Here is a 21668-nt window from a genome sequence, read left to right on the forward strand (position 1 = left end):
TGATACCGTTTGTAATCTGTGGAGATTTAGAGCTCCACCTGCTTGTTAGATGTTTAAAATTTGACACTGTTGATTTTGTTTTGACTAATCTTTTTTACTGCTCGAGCTTCCTTAATAAGCTGCAACCTCCAATTTCTTGCTTTAATTCAGACCACAACAGGCCTTCAATGGTGGAAATATGAAGTTTTCTATGTTGTAACAGTCATGTATACTGATAATCTAAGCAATACATCATCGCACTACTATACTGAGAGGAATGTCATTTCTGAATCATTTTGTGTTGCTGTTTGCAGTCTACCAACCATCCTGAGAGCCATTTTGCTGTGTCTCTCAAAACTTATTTTTGTCTTAAAAACTGTAAATGTACATATTGGTGGTGAATGTGTGACAAGAATAAAAAAAAGACCATCCATGTCTCCTTTGTACGGCTTTTTGGAACCTTTTTAAATAAATGTATGAGGAGCAAAGCATGGCAGAAATGCACAATCAGGACAATAAACAAATTGCTCTTAATTAAATTATATAAAACATTATTCTACTTCATGGGCAGCCTACTAAAGAAGCAGATGTAAGAAAAAATCTAATTAAAAAAATAGTACAATTCTGTTAAAATTACATGATAGTGTTAAAATAAGAGTTTTTTTTTTTTTTAATTTTACATATTAATATGTTATGATTTCTAAAGAAATATGTAACCTATAACATTATTTTACAACTGACTTTAAAATTGAGTGTTATTCAATTATTCCTACTCTAAAAAAATAACTAAAAAGATGTTTTTTGGCATAAATATTAGGACACTTCTAACAAAAAAAAGTTATTTTACCTGCCAATAGACTACCTGTAGATTTTCAGTTGTTTATTTTTATTTGGGGTCTTTTTTAAACACAAGGTGACTGATGAAGGAATTGCAGAGATTTTTTGTCTTAATGTAATTTTTACAGTTTAAACATTTTTAATTACAACAATTTTATAGTTGAATGACAACCGTTTTAACTTGTAAAATTTAAGGATTACTATATCAAGTTATACTATGATTTAATTTTTCAATATTGATAATAAAGTTTTATTTTAAAGTCAATATTTCCTTCAAAAAAAAAAAATCAATGGATATTTTCCTGTGTTCCTCAGTGAATCCCACCGCCCCTTGTTTTGCACGTCAACGGTTCCGCTTCACTTTCGACTTTGTGCTCCACCTTATTTACTGTCAAAAAAAGCATAAAATTTGCAATAAAAATTACCTCACATCAGCGTTAGTATCACCCCGATAAAGCAAAACGACATTTGTTTCCTGAGCACCTACAACAAACCTTTACGACACCAGCGCAACGTGGCGTAAAGCCGGGTTTGCATTTGTAGTTTTTTCCAGCGCACCGCTTATTAGCTGAAGCCTGTAAAAAACTACAAGGCAGTTGTCAGATGGTGTGCGCCCCCGTAAAGCTTCCCGCGCGCTCAGTCGGGGGAAAAAAGCAGCGGCACAGACAAAATCAGCCATACTTTTCCAAAGGTAAACACTTACTTTTGTTAAATACAGTAGACATTTTTGTCACTTATGACTTATTAATAGCTTGTGTGTAGGTAAACGTGATACAGGGCTATTTATTTTGATTAAATTTTGACTCTTTAAACCGATGTAGCATTGCTAACCTTGAATTTTGACGTCGTTCTGCTCTCTGTGGTGTAAATAGCATTAGCATTAGCACCTTCGAGAGCGTTTTAAACATCTTAAAACTGCTAGCTCGCTAAAGTCAGACTTATTATGTTTCCTCATAGTAATTATTTTATATTTCTGGCTCATTTAGGCTCATTTTCTGAACGTGAGAAGGATGTTTGTCTGTAATGAGTTCCTCTGAAACCTTAACTTGTACCATGTGTGATATAGTGTTAGCTAATTATGTCATTAAATGACCATAATTGTGTGTATAAAGGGAGGAAATATAAATGTAAATATGACAAGAGACTGCATAAATCCCGAACCCCAAAGACATTCAAAGAACTTGATTGTTACTAATACTCAAAAAATGCAAATTTCTCCAAGAATGAGTATTATATAATAGATTCACTCATTATTTTAGCTAAATTTTACATTCATAAAATAATATTTTAAAGAAATCAGAATTAGGTATACATCTTAAATCAATATCTAACTCAAAATATGTAATTAAAAAACTAACCATAACTACTATGTTAATCCTATAGCTTTATTGTAAAAATAGTTAGGTAAACCCCCGTTTGTGTTCATGCTTGTGTCTATTTTATTTTATTTCCTGTCTGGGTTTGTTCCTACTTGTGTCAGTATTTTTATTTTATACATTTTTAGATTGAACACTGAGTTTTGTCCACAAAACTCAGGGTGTTGTGTGTTAACAAAACTGTTAACAAAAAGTAAAAACTAAATTAAAAAATAAATTAAAATAAAATCCTTAATCCAAACTCCAAAGATATTTGGGCAATAAAATTTCCATCAAAGAACACGATTTGATACTATTTCTCAAAAATTTCTCAAAGACTGATCAGTAACTTATTAGGTTAGCTCCTGTGTGTTCATATTTGTGTCTATTTCATTGGATTTTTGTCTGTCTGGCTTGTACCCACTTGTGTCATTATTTTGATTTTTGACCACTGAATTTACTTTCTTCAAAACTGTTAATTAAAAGTTGTTTTTTTTAATCTTTCACAGGATAAACTGTTCCATTTCACTTTTTTTCTGTTGCACAACCTGTACATCCTGTTTATCCTGTTCTCAAAATGCCACGCATTGAGAATGACATCAAGCTGGACTTTAAGGATGTGCTCCTCCGTCCAAAGCGCAGCACACTCAAGTCAAGGAGTGAGGTAGGTGTCCAGCTGTGGATTTTTTTTTCCACATTACACCCCACTGACCTAAATACAGATGTTTCCATTATCTGAACCTTTAGGTATCCCTGTGAAGGATATCTGAGCATCCATTTGGGAGTTATTAAAGTGGAGAAAACTATCAGCCCTCATTCACATTTTACCATCTGGTGGTTAGAAATTTCAAGCCCTTTAGCCACAAACCTACATATGTAAAATAAAGACTCCTGCTGCCCTGTGACTGCAGTAACATATTATGAATAATTGCCAAAGTATTTTTTTGCTAGTTAGAGCAAATCTGTTTAAGTATTACGTTCAGTATTTATAGTGGCTGTTTTAACATACGGAAGAGCCGAAGCCAGTAATATTCAGCTAACAGCTCGTGGGCCAAATCTGGCTCACGATAGGGTGCTGGGTGGTCCCAAAACCATTTTCTAATTCACAATAAAAATAAATCGATTCACACTGGGAATTGTTTTTGTACTTTTAGCATGAAAAAGGTACCAGAGTGAATTCAAAAGCATCAAAATAAAACTTGGTTGTCAGAAAAAGTGCCAGTGGACAATGTGGACAGAGGTCCTATCTAAGCCCCTTGTGTCCTCAAATACTATAAACATCCTAAAATACAAGAAATGTCTTAAAATCCTAGAAACATCCTTGAAATTCTCTAAAATCATAGAACCGGCTTAAAATCTGAGAAATGTCTTAAAATTCTAAAAATCCGAGAAATGTTTAAAAAATCTGAGAAATCTTAAGATTGTCCCAAAATCCTAGAAACTTATGGGGCTGCTGCGACTGGCCCCTGGCCTCCTGAGTTGAGTCTCCCTGTCGTAGTCCATTTAGACTATAAGGTGTCTCAGTTGTTCTTTTTCCTTTTGTAAAGATCAAAAATCCTGATCTACCTGTATCCTGACATAGAAATAACAGTAAATATAACATAACATAACAGTAGCATAGTCCACGACTATAAACTATTCAAACATATTAAAAACTGTTGTGCAAACTTAAATAACATAAGAACTTATGTAGCATGTCATATCAACTGATACATCAAATATAAATGTGTGTTTCTAATGTCTTAATGTTCTTTCCTGTCACAGGTAGACCTGTTGAGGAGCTACACTTTCAGGAACTCCAAGGGCAGCTACAGAGGGATCCCCATCATCGCTGCAAACATGGACACAGTCGGGACCTTTGAGATGGCCCTGGCTTTGCACAAAGTAGGTCGTGCATTACACAGGATGAGCATAAATCGCTTATTATTCACAAATAGTTTCACAGAGCACATAGAGTTAATTATATGTTGTTGGATGTTGTCGGAGGCAGTTAAAACAGAGAAGCTAAATTTAATCGTTGCATTAAATAAACACTATGATCAGAATATACATGTATAGTACTTTTCAGAAAAACAAAACACAGTTCATTCATACAACACAGTACAACCGAAATCTCCACCACCACACACATATACACAAGCACATGAATAAAAAGCCAGACTTTGTATATTACTACTACTAACACTACAACATAATAAAAGTTTCAAAAACATGCATTTTCCACTCACTGTAGTGTCTGTGTAAGCAGTCCAACACATTAGCACGACAAAAATGTGCTAAAATAAATGTAAAGCGCATTAACACAATTATACATATGCATAAAAAAGCCCTCAGCACGCGTGCACTCAACGTGAGTGCACCCGCAAAGTCCACGAGTCTGCAAGTACGGTGAAGTCCAGATCGAGTCATTGCTAAATTATGTCACTCATTGCTCTGTCTTTCTTTTTCTCTCCCTTTAGTTCACTCTCTTCACCGCAATTCACAAACATTACTCCGTGGATGACTGGTCGGAGTTTGCAAAAAAGAATCCTGAATGCCTGGAGGTAAACAAAAGTGTTAATTATCATTTAACTCTTTTTGTCAGGGAGTTTATTAATGGTTATGTTTACTGTAACACAAGTCGTTTCTCTCCCAGAATGTAGCCGTCAGCACAGGGACCGGGGAAGGGGACTTTGACAAGATTTCAGCCATCTTGGCGGCGGTGCCAAAGCTGCAGTATATCTGCGTCGACGTGGCCAACGGCTACTCCGAACACTTTGTTCACTTTGTCAAAGACGTCAGGGAGAAGTTCCCCTCTCACACTATAATGGTCAGTTGATGCACGTGGGGCTGAAAAGGGAAAATGTATTTTCTTTGATAAGTAATCAATAAAACAAAATACTATTTTTATTTTGCTCAGGCAGGAAACGTGGTGACGGGAGAGATGGTGGAGGAGCTGATCCTGGCTGGCGCTGACATCATCAAAGTAGGAATTGGACCAGGTAAAAACACGTTTCTGCACGTCATTAATACTATCTGATAAACGTTTCTGTGTCTGCTGTGTAGCAACTCCCATTTATTTGGCACACTCAAAAATCAAAAAGACCACAAACAGTTCTTGCATGTGCTGTTCCCAGTTCGCAAATCATTGAGTGCAGACCTGAAATCTGTCGAGTCATCTGTCGCCCTCGTGTCTTCCTCTACAGGCTCTGTGTGTACCACCCGTAAGAAGACGGGGGTGGGGTACCCGCAGCTCAGCGCTGTGATCGAGTGCGCGGACGCAGCCCACGGTTTGGGCGGCCACATCATCTCTGTGAGTGACTCTCTTCTCTGATAATCTGGGGAGTTAATGATCATTTCCACATGGTTTTCATTGTTCAGCCACATAAAATTAAGGTTGAGCAGGTGCCTGTGCGCAACACCGAACTCCCCGTGCTCTCCTCTCTTCCCACGGTCAGTGTGTTTTGTCAGATGTGTATTTCAGCCTGAGAATGTGTTATCTCGTGTCCAGAGCGTACGTGCAGCTCTGATAACCACACCATCACACTCATAACATTGTGTTTTGTCTTCTCTTCTTTTACACACAGGATGGGGGATGTACTTGTCCCGGAGACGTCTCAAAGGCTTTTGGTAGATTTTAGTGTTTTTTTTTAAACTGCACTCAAATTCCAACCACAGTGAGACTTCTTTCTGTTAAAACAAACTCCTCTCTTTGCTGTCAGGCGCTGGAGCGGACTTTGTGATGCTGGGCGGTATGCTCGCCGGCCACTCAGAAAGCGGGGGAGAGGTTATTGAGAAAAACGGCAAGAAATACAAGCTGTTCTATGGAATGAGCTCCGACACTGCGATGAAGAAGCATTCAGGGGGCGTGGCTGAGTACAGGTGAGAGTTGTTTTGGTGTGTAAGTGGGAAAAAATGTCCATCTTTCTCATGTGTTTGTGGTCTATGTTGCTTACTCCTTTGAGGGAAATCGCAGTTTGTTTATCACCTTCAGAGCGTCAGAGGGGAAGACAGTCGAAGTTCCTTACAAAGGTCCAGTAGAGGTGACAATACGAGACGTCCTGGGCGGGGTCCGCTCCACCTGCACCTACGTCGGGGCAGGAAAACTGAAGGAGCTGAGCCGCAGGACCACCTTCATCAGGGTCACCCAACAGCTCAACACCGTCTTCGGCAACGACAGCTGAGCGTGCAGCTGGATCCCGCTTCAGATCGAAGGATAAGTCCGCAACACTGCCTGTCTGACACACAGATGCTGTTTGTGCGTTGACATAATACTCAAATACTGTCATTTTATCACCCCAATTAGTTGTTTTCTTTGCATAAGCTACGGTTCAATGCAATTTTAGTATATTGGGTTTTCTGAATGTTACTTATTTTCATAAAATCTCCGAAGTGTTTCAGGGGCCCGAGTGTTTATAGACGGTAAGATGAAAGCCTGAGCAGTCAGCTCTCTGCGTGTCTGCTGTCTTGTTATTCCAATTCAAGGTCTTTAGTTGTTCTTTTTATGCAAATCTGTTGTAGATATAAACAAAATCTACAACGCGCCTGCTCGTGCCGAGATCATACTGCAAGCCTTCCTCACACATGCACACTTAAAGCACACGTCTTAAATGATTTAGAAAGTCCTTAATATGAATGCAGCGAACTGAAGTGTTTTTAGAAATTCAATCATTCCATCTCTCCAAGTTTTGCACTTTAATTATCTGTAATTTGAGATTTAAAGGGAAACCTAACTATTTCTCAACCTGGACCCTATTTTTTTTTTTTTTTTTTGTATCTAAGTGTCAACAATTTTTGAAGTTTTGAGAGAGAGAACTGCAGTTGCACAACAAAACAAGCTGCAATTTAATTCATTTGGACAAATTTATGTCATTTCAAAGTGCTTGTTTTTGCCACTTTCAGGTTCATATTGTTATTAATAGTTTCTGACAACCCATGACAAAGATCTTTACAGAAACAAAAAAGTGGTCATGGCTGGATATATAGCTGATTTCAACTATGTGGAAAAGTGGGTTGAACTTATGTTGTGATGTCGAGTGTAGGGATACAGCCAAAACCAACATCAGTATTTTGTTGGTTTTAAGTCAACCAAATTTCATTGTCCTGCAGTTGTCTCATGCCAGCTATGTCAAGTTGACATAGAATAACAACATTTAGACAATAGCTATAGAGAACGAAAGATCTGCAAAATAAAAAGTAACGCCCACACAAGTTCCGACATTGTTATAAATTTCAAATATAGTCAACCCTATTTTCATTCCAACCAAGATTTTACATCTCCCTTTCAGTTTTTATTTATGAAGCCCAGTATCACAAATCACAATTTGCCTCAGAGAGCTCGACAGCATGTGACGTCCCTCTGTCCTCCCTCAGTGCAGACAAGGAAAAACTTCCCCCCAAAAAACCCTTTAACAGGGAAAAATGGTAGAAACCTCAAGTAGAATGACTGACATCTCTCCGATGTAAGAGCTCATCTCTCTCCATCATATCTGTTGCCAGCTCGGTTGCTTAGACACCATAACGAACAGACTGGATTAGCGAAAGGTTTTTAAAAATTCACTCATTTCAAAAATTGTAGTTCCCTTTAGGCACGCGGACACAAAAACATGGGAAAATAGGGTCCAGGTTGAAAAAATACAAAAGTATCCTATAAAGAGTCTAACATTTAGTTTCCTTAATTGTTCATTAGATATGTTTTGAAACCTCAGAGTCATACACAAGTTGAAGCTGTTTTTTCTTTTTAAATAGTAGGTGAATTAGATTTTTGGAGAATTTATATATGGACCAGGACATGGTAAATGATTACATTACTAGAGCACATGCAGTACATAGCAATAAAGTGCTGTTTTATGTAATTTAAAGATATATGCAGCTTTTCTGGAGTTTGGCTCTGGCTGCTCCTGATAAGTACCAAAACTTGTGTTTGTCTTATGTAAGTGATGTGCACAATGAAGTAATGTATGATTTATTACAGCCTTTATATGAGGGGTTTTAAATGATGAGTATTGGTTAAGGTTTCATTTTACACATTATCTGTAGTTTGTCCATCTCAAGCGGTTTTTTAACAGATCTGTGTTGTTTTATTTTCTTACTGTCACTGATATACAAATGGCAAAATTTAAAATATAATGCAGTTTCTAAATTCACTTGTTTTAATCAGTCAATAAAAACATTCCATATTGTAAATTTTTACTGGTTTTATTGTTAATCAGATCAATTACAATACAAGTTCTGTACATTGTGAATGCAATGACGCCTCACGACCAGCAGGTGGAGACAAACACCATCAACTGGCTGCCAGACAGTACAAACATTTCAAGAAACATGACCAAAAAAACATAATAACGTATTTTTATGAATTATAAGCGACTCTCAAAACAAAATCACCAACATGAAAAGATATTTAGCTCAAAATGTTACATTTCTTATAGTAGCTAAATTATGTTTGGTACACTAAACACAATAACAGCATTGACTTATCACAGATTTTTGCACTCAAAGCATTATATTTTCATTTTGAAAGCAACTTAACACTAATCAATAATATTTATACTGATTAAATGAAAGCAAAAGATGTCATTACTGTAGATATTTGTAGCCGTGCATTTCTTAGTTTTGTGTAATGTTTAGCTATGATCAGCAGGGTCCCCGTTACTGGAGTTCACAAACCACCTCTGTGATGGTTATGTCACCAACATAAGCTCCACAGGAACAAGTGTCCTGGAGAGAGTAGCGTTGTCTTCCACTCCTGTATACATACAGTCCTGTCTTGTCTTTGTAGTTTGTCTCCCCACAGGAGCACCTCCAACTGCTGGAGGGGGTAATTTGGGCATTTTCCTTTGCTACTTGAACAAAGGGGGTCAGGTCCTGAGTGTTGTGACTCATCTTTATTGTGATTATTTCTTCCCTCTGGTACTGTCCGGTTCTCCTGAAGAAGGACAGCGAAGAAGTCTCGAAGTCCCAAAACACCTCCACCACTTTGGGTCGTGGTAGGGCCTCATCTTCATTTTTGCCCTGTTGTGGGATTAATGCTGAAGAAACCTTGCGTTTCTTCTTCTTTGTTTCGGCCGTGTCATTTTTCTGCCACAGAAACCATCTAGCTGCACTTCCTGATGTGGCAGAACAATCAACATAGTCAGTTCTGGGGAGCTGAGCTGGTTGCCTTTGCAGGACAGACCATAGGTGTCTCCATGCATCAAGTTATGTGCAGACTGTTTGTCACATACCCCAATGGTCCAATCATAGTCTTGGGAAAGACTGACAACCCACCTCTGAAAGTTAGGAGGTGACCGAGTACTACGGATTAGGAGAGTGGCAGAGCACTGACCGAGCAAACCACTGTAGAAAACCTTCCTCCTGTCTTTGGACAGCGCCATGCCGGGGCCAAATCTCCATGGCTCAAACATCAGGTCTGAACTTGTATTGACAAGCTCCTGATGGTTTTCTGGGTCAACCAGAGTCAACAGGGATCCCAAGAAGTGGCCTGCTTGCTTCACTATCTTTTCACCAGTCTGTCTTATCTCCAGTGCCAGCTTGTCCCGCTCAGTGCCAGGCTCCAACCTTTTCCTCAGATCCACAGCCTTGGCTTTCTCCACATCTTGATGCACTTGAGAATACATCTGCAGGAACCTGAAGGTGTCCTCCTCCTTCTGTGCTGCTTGGATGCTGCTCTTGCTGCTATTGATGGGCACCATACGGGCCGAGACTGAACTCTGGACACTGGTCAGTGCAGTGTCTCGCAGGTTAGTCACAGCCCCAATGAGACTCACAAGAGCGAGCCAGCTTCTCCTTTTCACGTTTCTCCCACTTTTCCAGACTCACATTTTCATCATCAGTTTTCACTTGTAAGTCTTCGTGCTCAGCGCTGAGCTTCTCCAGGAGCTCTTTGTGGGCTGTGGGGAACGTCTTCATGTTGTGCAGGCGGTGCTGGCCCTCAATGGCGCAGGAAACACAAACACAGACCATGTCATCCATGCAGTAGTACTCGAGGAGTTTGCCATGCTGGGGGCATTTAGTGGTGCTGTATGAAGCCATAGGCTCGGTCAGAGGATGAGTTTGCAGCATCACAGGAGTGGTCAGGTGGGTCTGGAGGTGCTGGACGCACAAGGACATCTCACACTTCATGCAGGTCTTCCGTGCCCGTTTCCTGTCCTCCTCTGTGCACATGTCGCAGTAGACAATTTGGCGGGTCTTTAGTAGATTGTCAGACATGTTTTCAAAAGCAGGAAGTCCTGTTAAAAAATGTTTTGAAAATTATTTCCTATTGAAAGTCCTCAGGATCCTTCTTGTTGTTCCTGTTGCTCAGTCTCCTTGGTTGTCTCTGTTTTGGTAGAAAAAACTGCAAATGAAATCTGATTTTCTAAATGTAGTTTTCTTGTTTCTGGTCTCTCGGTGTGGTGTGAATACTCTGCCACAGCAGCACTGCGCAACAGTTTCAATTTCTGCTAAACCAAACATTCAGGAGGTGGAGTCAGACAGATGTGGGTGCAGCCACTGTGTTAGATTTGCTTAGGCTGTAGGGTAAGTTTCGTTTCCTGTATCAGAAATGAGCAACTCAGCCGGACTTAGAATTTGATCAGAACTTGCCCACACATGAGGGGTTTTAAATGATGAGTATTGGTTAAGGTTTCACTTTACACATTATCTGTAGTTTGTCCATTTCAAGCGTTTTTTTTTAAACAGATCTGTGTTGTATGATGTGATGTGAAATGTGAAAATGTAAATGTTTGAGCTGTAGAAAACAACTCAGCGGTCCATTACAGGAGTTCGCAAAGCACCTCTGTGATGCACAGGGCGCCGATAACTTCTCCACAAGTACATTTGGCCTGCAAAGACTTTTTGAAAGTGTAACCTCCGTGATAGTATGCATCATTGGTCTCATTGTAGACCCTCCCACACGAGCATTTCCAGTGTTTCTGGTACAGTGGTTGAGATGGAAATGAATCAGCTCCATGTCTGCTTGTGCTTGGCTTATTTGAGCTCGTTTGTGATTCTTCCACCTCCAAGCACACAAAAGGAATTAGGCCCCGAAAGATGGAGGTGATGGTTATTGTGTCTATTTTCGTTCTCTGGTTCTGGCCGATCACGCTGAAGAACATTAATGAGTCTGGAAAGCGCCATACCACTTCCACTTTCTGCGGTCGCTCGATTTGTTTTGCCACAGTGTTACCTGGAAGGTCGATCGGCTGAAGGAACGTCATTGGCCGCGTCGCAGTGATCCGCTTCCTTGGCTTATTAAAAGATCTAGATGAATATACAGCCTCTATATACTCTGTTATGACAGAGCTGAGCTGGTTACCTTTGCAGCACAGTCCATAGACGTCTCCATCTTTCAGGTCCTTCGCATATTTTTGGTCGCACACACCAATGGTCCAGTCACAGTGTTTGGAGAGGCCGATCACCCATCTGCAACAGTCAGGAAAAGGCTGTTTACTTTCAATGGGAAACATGTAGGCAGAACTTTTCCCCAGCCCACTGCTGTAGAAAACCTTCTTCTTGTCTCTGGACAAGGAAATGCCGGGGCCCAAACTCCGTGGATCAAAGGTCAGGTCCAAAAAAGTATCATCAAGCTTCTGGTGGTTTTCTGGGTCAACCAGGGTCAACAGGGATTCCAAGAAGTGGCCTGCTTGCTTCACTATCTTTTCACCAGTCTGTCTTATCTCCTGAACCAGCTTGTCCCGCTCAGTGCCAGGCTCCAACCCTTTCCTCAGATCCGCAGCCTTGGCCTTCTCTATATCCTGATGCACCTGAGAATACATCTGCAGGAACCTGAAGGTGTCCTTCTCCTTCTGTGCTGCTTGGATGCTGCTCTTGCTGCTATTGATGGACACCACACGAGCAGAGACTGAACTCTGGACACTGGTCAGTGCAGTGTCTCGCAGGTTAGTCACAGCCCCCGATGAGACTCACACTAGAGCGAGCCAGCTTCTTTCTTTCACTCTTCTCCCACTTTTCCAGATTCAAAGTCTCATCATCAGTTTTCACCTGTAAGTCCTGCTGCTCAGCGCTGAGCTTCTCCAGGAGCTCTTTGTGGGCTGTGGGGAACGTCTTCATGTTGTGCAGGCGGTGCTGGCCCTCAATGGCGCAGGAAACACAAACACAGACCATGTCATCCATGCAGTAGTACTCAAGGAGTTTGCCATGCTGGGGGCATTTAGTGGTTCCTCCTAATCCTGCATCCCCTGAGGCCATCGGCTCAGTCAGAGGATGAGTTTGCAGGGTACACAGGAGTGGTCAGGTGGGTCTGGAGGTGCTGGACGCACATGGAGATCTCACACTTCGTGCAGGTCTTCCGTGCCGGTTTCCTGTCCTCCTCTGGGCACACGTCGCAGAACACAACTTGTCGGTTCTTTTGCAGATTGCCAGACATGTTTTCAGGAGCAAAAATATCTTGAAATCAATCGCTTTTGTGTTTCTGTCAAATAAACTTCTCAGGTTGTTCTTGTAAACAAAAGATGAGTCGGAATTTAATGTTTGGAAATGGCCTCGAATTAGCTGTTTGCCTGTCGCTGGTCCCTCAGAGACTGCTGCGATAGCTTGAGGTGCTCACCAGCAGTTTCATTTCCTAAAAAAAAAAACTGCAGGATGATTGTGTCACTCGCTCCCCTTTACTGCTCATAAAAAAGCCTTATCTTACCTTATCATTCAATAAAGTTTAATCATTTACAACAGATAAAATCCACACCCAGCTCAAATAATTAACTGGGTGTAGAGCTTAGCTTTTGCACAAACTGTTTTAGAGGGGTTAGGGACTGTTCATTATTTATGAGGCAGTGGTGAAAAACGGGGAAGGCATGTCGAATCATTTTTAAGCACTTAAGAGGGATTTATGTTTTTAAATTTAAAGGGAAATAAATTAAAAATATTAATTTTAAATATGATCTGAGCCCCCAAACCTGTTTAAAAATTGCCATTTATCATAGCAAGAAACTGTAAAAACAGACATAATCATCCGATTTTTTTCAAATTTCAGATTAATGGACATTTCTCAGGTTTTAGGCCGTTTCTAAGATTTTAGGAGATATCTAGGATTTTTGGACATAGCCTATCTGGGCTTTTAGGCAATTTCTAGTAATTTATGGTGTTTCCAGAATTACAGGACATTTCTAGGATTTTAAGATAAAATAAGATAAACATTTATTAGCCCACAGTGGGGAGATTTGCAGTGTTACAGCAGCTGTGAGGTATACAGGATTAGCAGTAACCGAACAATAGTAAAAAGTAATTACAAATATAAAAATATTGAATAATAAAAAAATAAGGTGCAAGAATAGAAACATAAAGTTACAAGATGCCAACAGCTCAACAATCTAGAAATATATATATTTACTGTATATATATAAAATATATATTTAAAAACAATGTATGTACATAAATTGCACTTGGACATATCTAGGCTTTTAGGCAATTTCCAAGATTTTAGAATTTCTCTAAAATTACATGACATTTTCTTGGATTTTAGGACATATCTAGAATTTGGGGTCATTTATATGATTTTAGGAAATGTCTAGAACTGTAGGATATATGTAGGATTTTAGGACATATCTCGGCTTTTCGGCAGTTTCTGAGATATTAGGATGTTTCTAGGATATTAGAACATTTCTAGGATTTGGGGACATTTGGTCCTTTTTTTTAAAAAAAAAAACAAACAAGCTATTTGATGCTGTTTTATGTATTCTGGCTGTTGTTTTATCCGGATGCACTGGACGGTTTTACTGGATGGACTGAACCATTTCAGTTCAACATCCTCCTCATACACACTGAAAGACATTTTTGTGCATCTAAAGGTAAGATCCTCAAAATATTCATTAACCTTAATTTAAGTCAGTGAGCGTTTCAGTGTTTTCTTGATATTACCGAAGAAAAGACTAAAACTAAAGTTGGCTAAATTTACTCTATCATAACAGTTAGCATACTTAGCAAGCTAACGTTATGTTCGCGCTAACGTTTAATAGCTAACGTTACCGTGAATGCTAACAGAGTTACCGGTACAGACGCGGATCAATCGATCAGGTGTGGTAATCAATATCTTTTTAAGGTTACCATATGTTTACAAAAGCTGGGTTATCCATGTAAGACTAACGGAAATGAAGAATAAGCACGTCAAATTTTAGCGCGAATTTAGCCAGCTAGCTAGAGTTAGCTTAATTTGAACATTAATCTAAATAAAGCCAATAAAAAGTAGAGTTAATGGTCTAAATCTGATGTAATTTGGTAAGTGATTTAGCAAGTTCACTTGAAATTAACACTTAATATTTGAGTTGATTGACTTTTTTTTCATTTGCAGCATTACAACATTAAGTAAAAGCATTTAACATTTCAGTTTAGGTTAAATCAGTGTCTGCAGCACATTAACCCTTTTATCATAAACATTATGATGCCAGCTGGTTAAAAAAAATGTATTTTTTTGGTCATAAAATAGATAAAGTAAAAATAATACATATAATATATTTGTTTCTTAAAACAACACTGTGCCATGTTGGTAAGAAATGGAAAAAAAAAGTGGAAATCTTACAATTTTAATAAAATGACCGTATTGGAAATATTCAAAATTATTAAACCTATACATATATGTCGGGATTTATCGCAGAAAATCATGGAATTTTCCAAAAGCTTGACACTTTATACATTTTTTTTATGTTGTTTTTGACTTGGATAATTTTTTGTTTGTGGATAAAAAATAGTAGCATTTAGAATTTTAAAAAACTGTAGAAAAATATGTGATAAATGAATATCCTCTTACAGTAATTGTTGTCATAAATAGCAATAAGAAGGATTAAAGTGAGTTAAATGATTACTTTATTTAGAAATAAGGGAACTGGGATGGTTTATATTTTGGTATCGTTACGTGTGTTTTATGTTTGTGTGTTTTGGGATATTATTATTTATTAGTTTAATGATTGTGGTCATTGGGAGAGCTGGATCACATAGATATGGGCAGTTACATTCATAATCTAAATGAGTATCTGCTTTTCACCTGTGTCAGGATGATCGTAAGAGAGGGTGAAGTGGGTCGCCGTAATTTTTGTTGGCTGCACTTTTTCTTGATCGCTGTGATTATTTTGGCTAAGTTTTGATAAGTTGATTCCTTTTCATTATTACATTTTTTGAACATTTTGAACGTTTTGTACAACAGACCAGGCCCAGCCTCAGCCTCTCAGCAACTTTTATTTTGTTCCCGTAGTCGCTACACTCCAGGTTTTTAGATTTGGGGTGTCTTAACCCCTTCTGTTTGCTCTTTTCAGGAGTCATTCTCACAGATGAGAAAGATGATGCAAAAAGCGAGATGCGAATTCCCCGAGTTCAGGCAAAACACCCCTGACCCCCCCGAAGAGACTCTCATAGAAACGAACATGGCCCTGATGGCTTTCAGTCTGAACCAGAACGGTGCTCTGTGTCTCCCCCTGGTCTCTGACGATCAGAGGCTCATATGGGTGCGCTCGAGCGAGATCAACCTAAGGCTGGATGGCGCCGCGGAGCTGGACAAAGCCTTCGACAAGTTCCCATACCTGACAGAGAACCAGACGGCAGCGCTGGCGGAGTGCTGCTCCCTGCACCCGGACCAGGTGAAGGTGTGGTTCATGGGACAGAGGCTCCGATACGGCATCAGCTGGGACTATGAGGACATCAACAACGTTCGGAGGAAGTTCAAGTTGAATTGGGGAAAGGAAGAGCTGCAAAAAACTGGATGAAGGAAAAGGACAGAGGAGAGGTAAAACAGCCTGCTGGGAAGAAGGTGGAGAAGGTTTTGGAGGAAGAAAGTGCACCTGAGGGAGGGATGATGGGAGAAAATGAGATGGCTAACGAGCAATCGGAAACAAAATTGAAGCTTGAACAACCAGGGAAGAAAGATAAGGACAAGAGGGAAGACGAAGACAAAGGAAAAACTCAGAGTAAGCGGAAAAAGGTGACAGCGTCAGACGAGATGGAAATGAAGCGAAAGAAGCGACGGGACGAAGGTGATGTGGAGAGAGCGGGAAGTGAGGAATTTGAGAGAGAAAAAATCCACCGGAGAAAGAAAAAGGACGGAAGAAAAGAAAAAATTACTGACGATCCAAGAGAGGCCTGCGCACACGAGCGTTTTGATGCCTGACGAGTCGCTGGGTGGAAGTCCTCTACTCGTCTTCCTGTCTCAAAGTCAAGACTCAGAGCAGCTGAAAAGAGAAGACGCCGTTCCCACGTCCACCTCAGGTACCCTTGAAACAGGAACGGAGGCTAAGCTGGAGGGACACGTGCACGCCGAGTCAAACCACAACGGCGCTGTGACTGATTTTAACCAACTAGAGGAGCTCATGGAAATGCTCGATATCTCTCTTGTTGCAGACGAGTCACTCGGCGTCACCCAGCAGCCGGGTTCACGTGCGGCCGAGGCGTCGACGCCTCCCGCTCGGACGCGCTTAAGCACAAAGACGCAGGCTCAGCTGGCGATGATGAAGGCGGCTTTCTCGCACTGCCAGTATCCAAACGCCGAAGACTACAGCCGACTGGCGAAGATTATCAACATCCCTCGCCACACGTTGGTTCAGTGGTTCGGCGACATGCGCTATTACGTGAAGAAAGTAAAGCCACGCTGGATGACTGAGGAGCAGCACAGCAAGGCGCTGGCTAACGTCAGGTACCAGCAGCACCTGAAAGCGCTGGTGAAGACAAAGCTACGCGTGGCGAGCAGTGAGGGCGCCGAAAAACCAGCCTGGCAGACGTTGCTTGAAATGAGTGAGAACTGTTGAAAGTCTGCCTCCAGTGGAGAAATGATGCCGCAGTCCGCGTCGTCATATCCACCTGAGGGCAATAACCACGAATCGTCTCTTCACGTTTGAAAAGATGCATCACGCAGTTAAGTGACGTTTTAAACTTTAAGACCGTTTTTTTTAAAAGGTTAAGCGACATTGTCGTTGAGGTGTTTCTTAACGTGTTTTTTAACACAAAACATACTTATCTGTTGCGCGTATGAAGTTTTACGCTGATGGTTTTATTGTTTTTCAAGTACGACGCATTCGTTGTGAACAGTTCCGGCAAATCGTTCAAAAATAAGTGACAACTTGTTTCTCGACGCTGTTATGTTTAATATTGACTTGTTATCACCTTTAATCTCAGAGCCACTGCCAACTAGTATTGTCAAAAATACCGATTCATCAATATGTATCGATTCTGAATATTTAATATAGTTGTAATACTCATTTTCCACAGTATTGATTCATCAGTACCAGCTGCAAAGCCTTGCTGTCTCATTACTGTTTCTAACAGTCGTTCTGCTGTTCTCTGCTGTTAAAGTAAAGAATTAAATGTTTTTGCCCTCAATCTTTAATATCCCTGTGGTTTTGAAAATGGTATCAAATATCGATATTTTTTAAGAAACTTACTGTATATTCCACTAACAAGATGACACTACTGCAAATGCAAAATTCACACAAAAAAATTAACAAAAATAAAGTATATTCTTTGAGTATTATGAAGAATATATTGCACAATAACCCTATAAAACTTAAGACATTTTCTAGCACTCAATCGTTACCATTATTTTTTGTCTGTTCATAACCTGAAAAGTCAAGATATTTAAGGGAGAATAAGGTACACAGTCATACAATCACCCCGCATAAGACTATTGCTGTTAACATTGACAGATACCACCTTAACAGATGGTTCTGCCAAAAAAGCCCTTTTCTTTAAGAGTAATATCCCAGAAAACAGCCAGAGTTTGCTGTTTGCAAACCCACCAGACTCCATATAAATAAAAAAGTCATTTTAGCGTGCATGGAGCCAGCATATTCTCACATCTCACCGGCTGAATTGAGGCTTTATTTCAATCAAGCCAGAGTTTGTGATTGTTGGAACAGCGGAAAGACGAACCAAGACGGGTCTTTGTGAGTTTTATTTTGTTTCTGATAAATTTGAATGAAGTGTTTTTAGGATTGTAAAATAACTGATTTTTTATATGGAGTCTGGTGGGTTTGACAATAGCAATTTCAGAGCTGATTTTCTATATTCTCTTTAACTTCACTTTCAGTCACTTTGACACAAAAACATTGGAAAACAGAATTCGGGTTTAAAAACACCTTAGTAACTCTTTCAGTCAATGATATCAGATGTTACAGCTGAATATGTATCTCTCGGGCCCGTCAGTTCCAGCTGGCGCTGTATTCTGTCCGCTGTGGCTGCCAAAGATCAGCGCCTTCGATAATGCGTCGAATCATGGAGGCGGAAGTGATAAGCAGGTGTCCAGCGGCATGTAGGAGGGTGGAGGCTACACGCAGGGCTTCTCTGAAAAACAAGATAAATTCTCATCAGCGTGATTTTTTATGCTCCATTATTAAAGCCTACTCAAGTCACATCAAATGATTCATTTTTGTCGCTGTCATTTTGGCATTTGAAAAAGCTTATTGCGATTTATTTTCTTATGCGACGTCACAAAACAGCATCTTTTTTCTTTTTGAAAATAATTTTGAGTTTGGGTTTTTTTCCCTCTTGTTTATGATTTTGATTAGATTTTTTTTAAAAATAATTTTGATTTTTTTTTTTTATGTAATGTTTTTTTTTTTTTTAAATATGTTTATTAATTACAAATCAACCTCATACCTTTTTTTTCTATTTTTTCAATAATTTGGGAGGTCGTCTATTTTTTTTTAAAGCAGTTCTTTGGATGAGTTTGTTTTGGGTTTTTTTAAAAAAGATTTTTCTGCATTTGGTACTACTTGTAATAGAGTATTTTCACAGCGTGAAAAGTAAGTAAAGGAGCTGAATATTTCATCCACCTCTGCTCTGAGGGGTGTATTTTCCCCCTGCTGAATGGTTAATCCCTCTTTTGTGCTGACCTCTCCCCTCCTGACTTACCTGAGGACTTTCTTGGGCCCCAGACACTGAAAGTTGGCGCTCACAGAGTACAGACCCTGAAACGTGGCCTTCACACTCAGCGAGCCAAAGACGTCTTTTGGGCTCATCCTGTAGAGGTCAAAGGTGACACGTGCGATGTCTCTCCCGGTCCGAGGCTTGTCGCGGTCTTGAGACCTGGACACGACCGCACCCTGGGAGATCAGAGACGGCATCTTATTACACACACACATCTGAGGCGATATAATGATAACATTTAACCTCTGCGGTCAAACACACCGGCTGTGGTCTCCACGTCTGTCCAGGCTCCAGGGCCATGAGCGTGGTGTTGTCAGGCAGCGTCATGAGGAACTCGTCGGAGTCCACCTCCGTGCCGTCCTCCTCACAAACCAGAGACAGAGACAGTGCAGACAGGGACAGCAGCAGGGCCTGGCACACCTACGACAGATTCACATAACTTTGGATTTATGTGCACAAGCGCAACCGTTTCCAATGTTTTTTAAGACTAGGACCCCTTACAAGAGTGTGTATCAAGACCCCTCATGTTTGTCCATTTAACCCTTTAACAGACATTGTAAGCACACGCTTGACTTTTTTTGTGATGATCAAATTGCTTTTCTAAAAAATTTTGCAAAGCCCAATTAGATTTTATGTTTTGATACGATGCTTTTTAAGTATTTTGATTATACTGCAATTCTATTTTTATTCAGCTAAATTGACTTTATTTTCTACAGTCCATTTTAAACAGATTTTTAAAATTTTTATTTGCATTTATTTTTTTATTTTTTTTATGCTGTTTGTTTATTTTCTGAAATTACTTTTATTTCAATTTTTTAAAAATTAAATAGCATAGACAATTCCTTTTTTTTACCATATATTTTATACCATACTTTTATTTGTAATTATTTATTTTTGTTTATTTAGAAGTTTAAATATAAGGAAATGTTCATCTAAGTACATACAATCTGTATTTTTTGTATGCCAACATATCAGAATAAAAAAAATATATATCTAAAAAAATGCAAATAAACTAAAAGTATGTCCATTATTTCTGTGTTACAGTCACTCTCACCCTCTCTTTCAGCTCCTCCAGGGTCCCAGCTGTGATGCCCTTCCTGGTCTCCCTGTGGTGACAGCACACTCTGAAGGGCCGCTGTGGAGGAGACCACACTCGCTTGGTCACAGATCTGGACCAGAAAGAGAGGAGATTAAAATCTGGCATTTTTTAACTGCAGACATTTTGATCAGTCATCTATTTAAATCTCTAAAACGTGGGCTAATGGATTGATTTCCTTCAAAAACAAAGAGATGACCTTGAAATAAGCAAAAATTAGTAAAACGTACACAAAAAACACCTCAAAAATCCCAAAGAAAAACACCAACAAAAAAAACACACAGGAAAGTTAAAAAAAATACAAATACAAAAAAAACAACACAGAAAACAATAACAAAAAAGTGAGATTACCTGAAAAAAAGTGCTTAGAAGTATAATAATTCTGTAAAATAATTTTAAATATTTAATTTTGATAGTTCAAAGTGTGTCTCTTGACATTTTACCCTAAAACCATTATTGAAAAAAATAAAACATAATTTTCTAAATCTTAAAAAAAAATCTTGCCAAGTTGCTCATTGCATTTCCTGCCATGTTTCTGAAAACATCAAATCATTTTTCTCAAGTTTCACAGGATAAAAAACATGTTAAAGGCGTGTGCGAATGTAGCTCAAGAAAATTAAAATTAAGTGTCCCAGTGAGCTGATACATAAAGTAACAGTATCCTGAAACTGAACAGCAGCTAAATGGAATTCATGCATCTTTAAATGTTATTATTTACATCTGATATAAAATTACATGTACACTGAGTGATTTTTTTGAGGCTCCAACAGCCACACAATATTTTGATTGATCAAGCGAAGGGACCACAAGGCAAAGATGTACAATGTCAACAGGTCAAAACTAATCCTTGACTTACTTGATAAATGTCGATGTTGTGTCCATGCTCGTCAGTCTCCTGTCGTCCCTTCAAACAGACTTATTTTTTCGTGAAGTGTTTTGGTGTCTGACAATGTCAGTACAGCTCGTGTTTGACCCAGCAGCTGGACTTTGCCCTGAACTTGGTGATTACTCAGATACAGAACAGTACATGGCAAAGTTCATCTCGCCTGTGTGTGTGTGTGTGTGTGTGTGTGTGTGTGTGTGTGTGTGTGTGTGTCTGTGTGTCTGTGTGTGAGTGTGTGTGTGTGTGTGTGAGACAGAGAGAGTGTGTGTGTGTGTGTGTGTGTGTGTGTGTGTGTGTGTGTGAGAGAGAGACATCCTTGCTGACGAGCAGAGTTTTTACCTTTATATCCTGACTGATAATATACATATGAGGTCAATGCTGTAAAAGATTTTATTCCTGTACTGCAATGTCTTGTTACTTATCAGCTGAAATATTGGCTATAATTTATCTGTCTTTAGGCTTCTGAGTAAATATATAGTTATATATATATATATATATATATATAAGTTATATATAAAAATATTTTACTCAAATTGTGGTGAAATATAAGGTCATACCTACCTGTCACGCCCCCCCCCCCCCCCCCCCCCCCCCCCCCAAAAAAAAGACACACAAAACAAAAAATAAGACACCTAAAATGATCACAAAAGACAAAAAACTGCCCACCTGAAGCCACAAAACGACATCATAGAGGTGC

The 21668-nt window shown here is 39.4% G+C and overlaps 2 protein-coding genes across 2 annotated transcripts; one reads left to right on the forward strand and one right to left on the reverse strand.

Annotated features, from left to right (window-relative positions):
* Positions 1–1453: 1453 nt before the first annotated feature.
* Positions 1454–8336, forward strand: gmpr2 (guanosine monophosphate reductase 2). Its single transcript, XM_042512429.1, has 10 exons — positions 1454–1507; positions 2681–2835; positions 3936–4055; positions 4631–4714; positions 4807–4980; positions 5071–5152; positions 5357–5463; positions 5738–5780; positions 5873–6032; positions 6145–8336. Exons 2-10 carry the CDS (start codon positions 2749–2751, stop codon positions 6332–6334), a joined length of 1047 nt encoding a protein of 348 aa, XP_042368363.1. The 5' UTR covers positions 1454–1507; positions 2681–2748; the 3' UTR covers positions 6335–8336.
* An 8955-nt stretch (positions 8337–17291) lies between these two features.
* cideb (cell death inducing DFFA like effector b) lies at positions 17292–21055 on the reverse strand. Its single transcript, XM_042512562.1, has 5 exons — positions 20945–21055; positions 20047–20161; positions 19254–19412; positions 18978–19168; positions 17292–18407 (listed from the first exon to the last, which is right to left on the reverse strand). Exons 1-5 carry the CDS (start codon positions 20968–20970, stop codon positions 18266–18268), a joined length of 633 nt encoding a protein of 210 aa, XP_042368496.1. The 5' UTR covers positions 20971–21055; the 3' UTR covers positions 17292–18265.
* Positions 21056–21668: the final 613 nt, after the last annotated feature.

The sequence above is a fragment of the Plectropomus leopardus genome, chromosome 23 (genome assembly GCF_008729295.1).
Source record: "Plectropomus leopardus isolate mb chromosome 23, YSFRI_Pleo_2.0, whole genome shotgun sequence".
NCBI lineage: Eukaryota > Metazoa > Chordata > Actinopteri > Perciformes > Serranidae > Plectropomus > Plectropomus leopardus.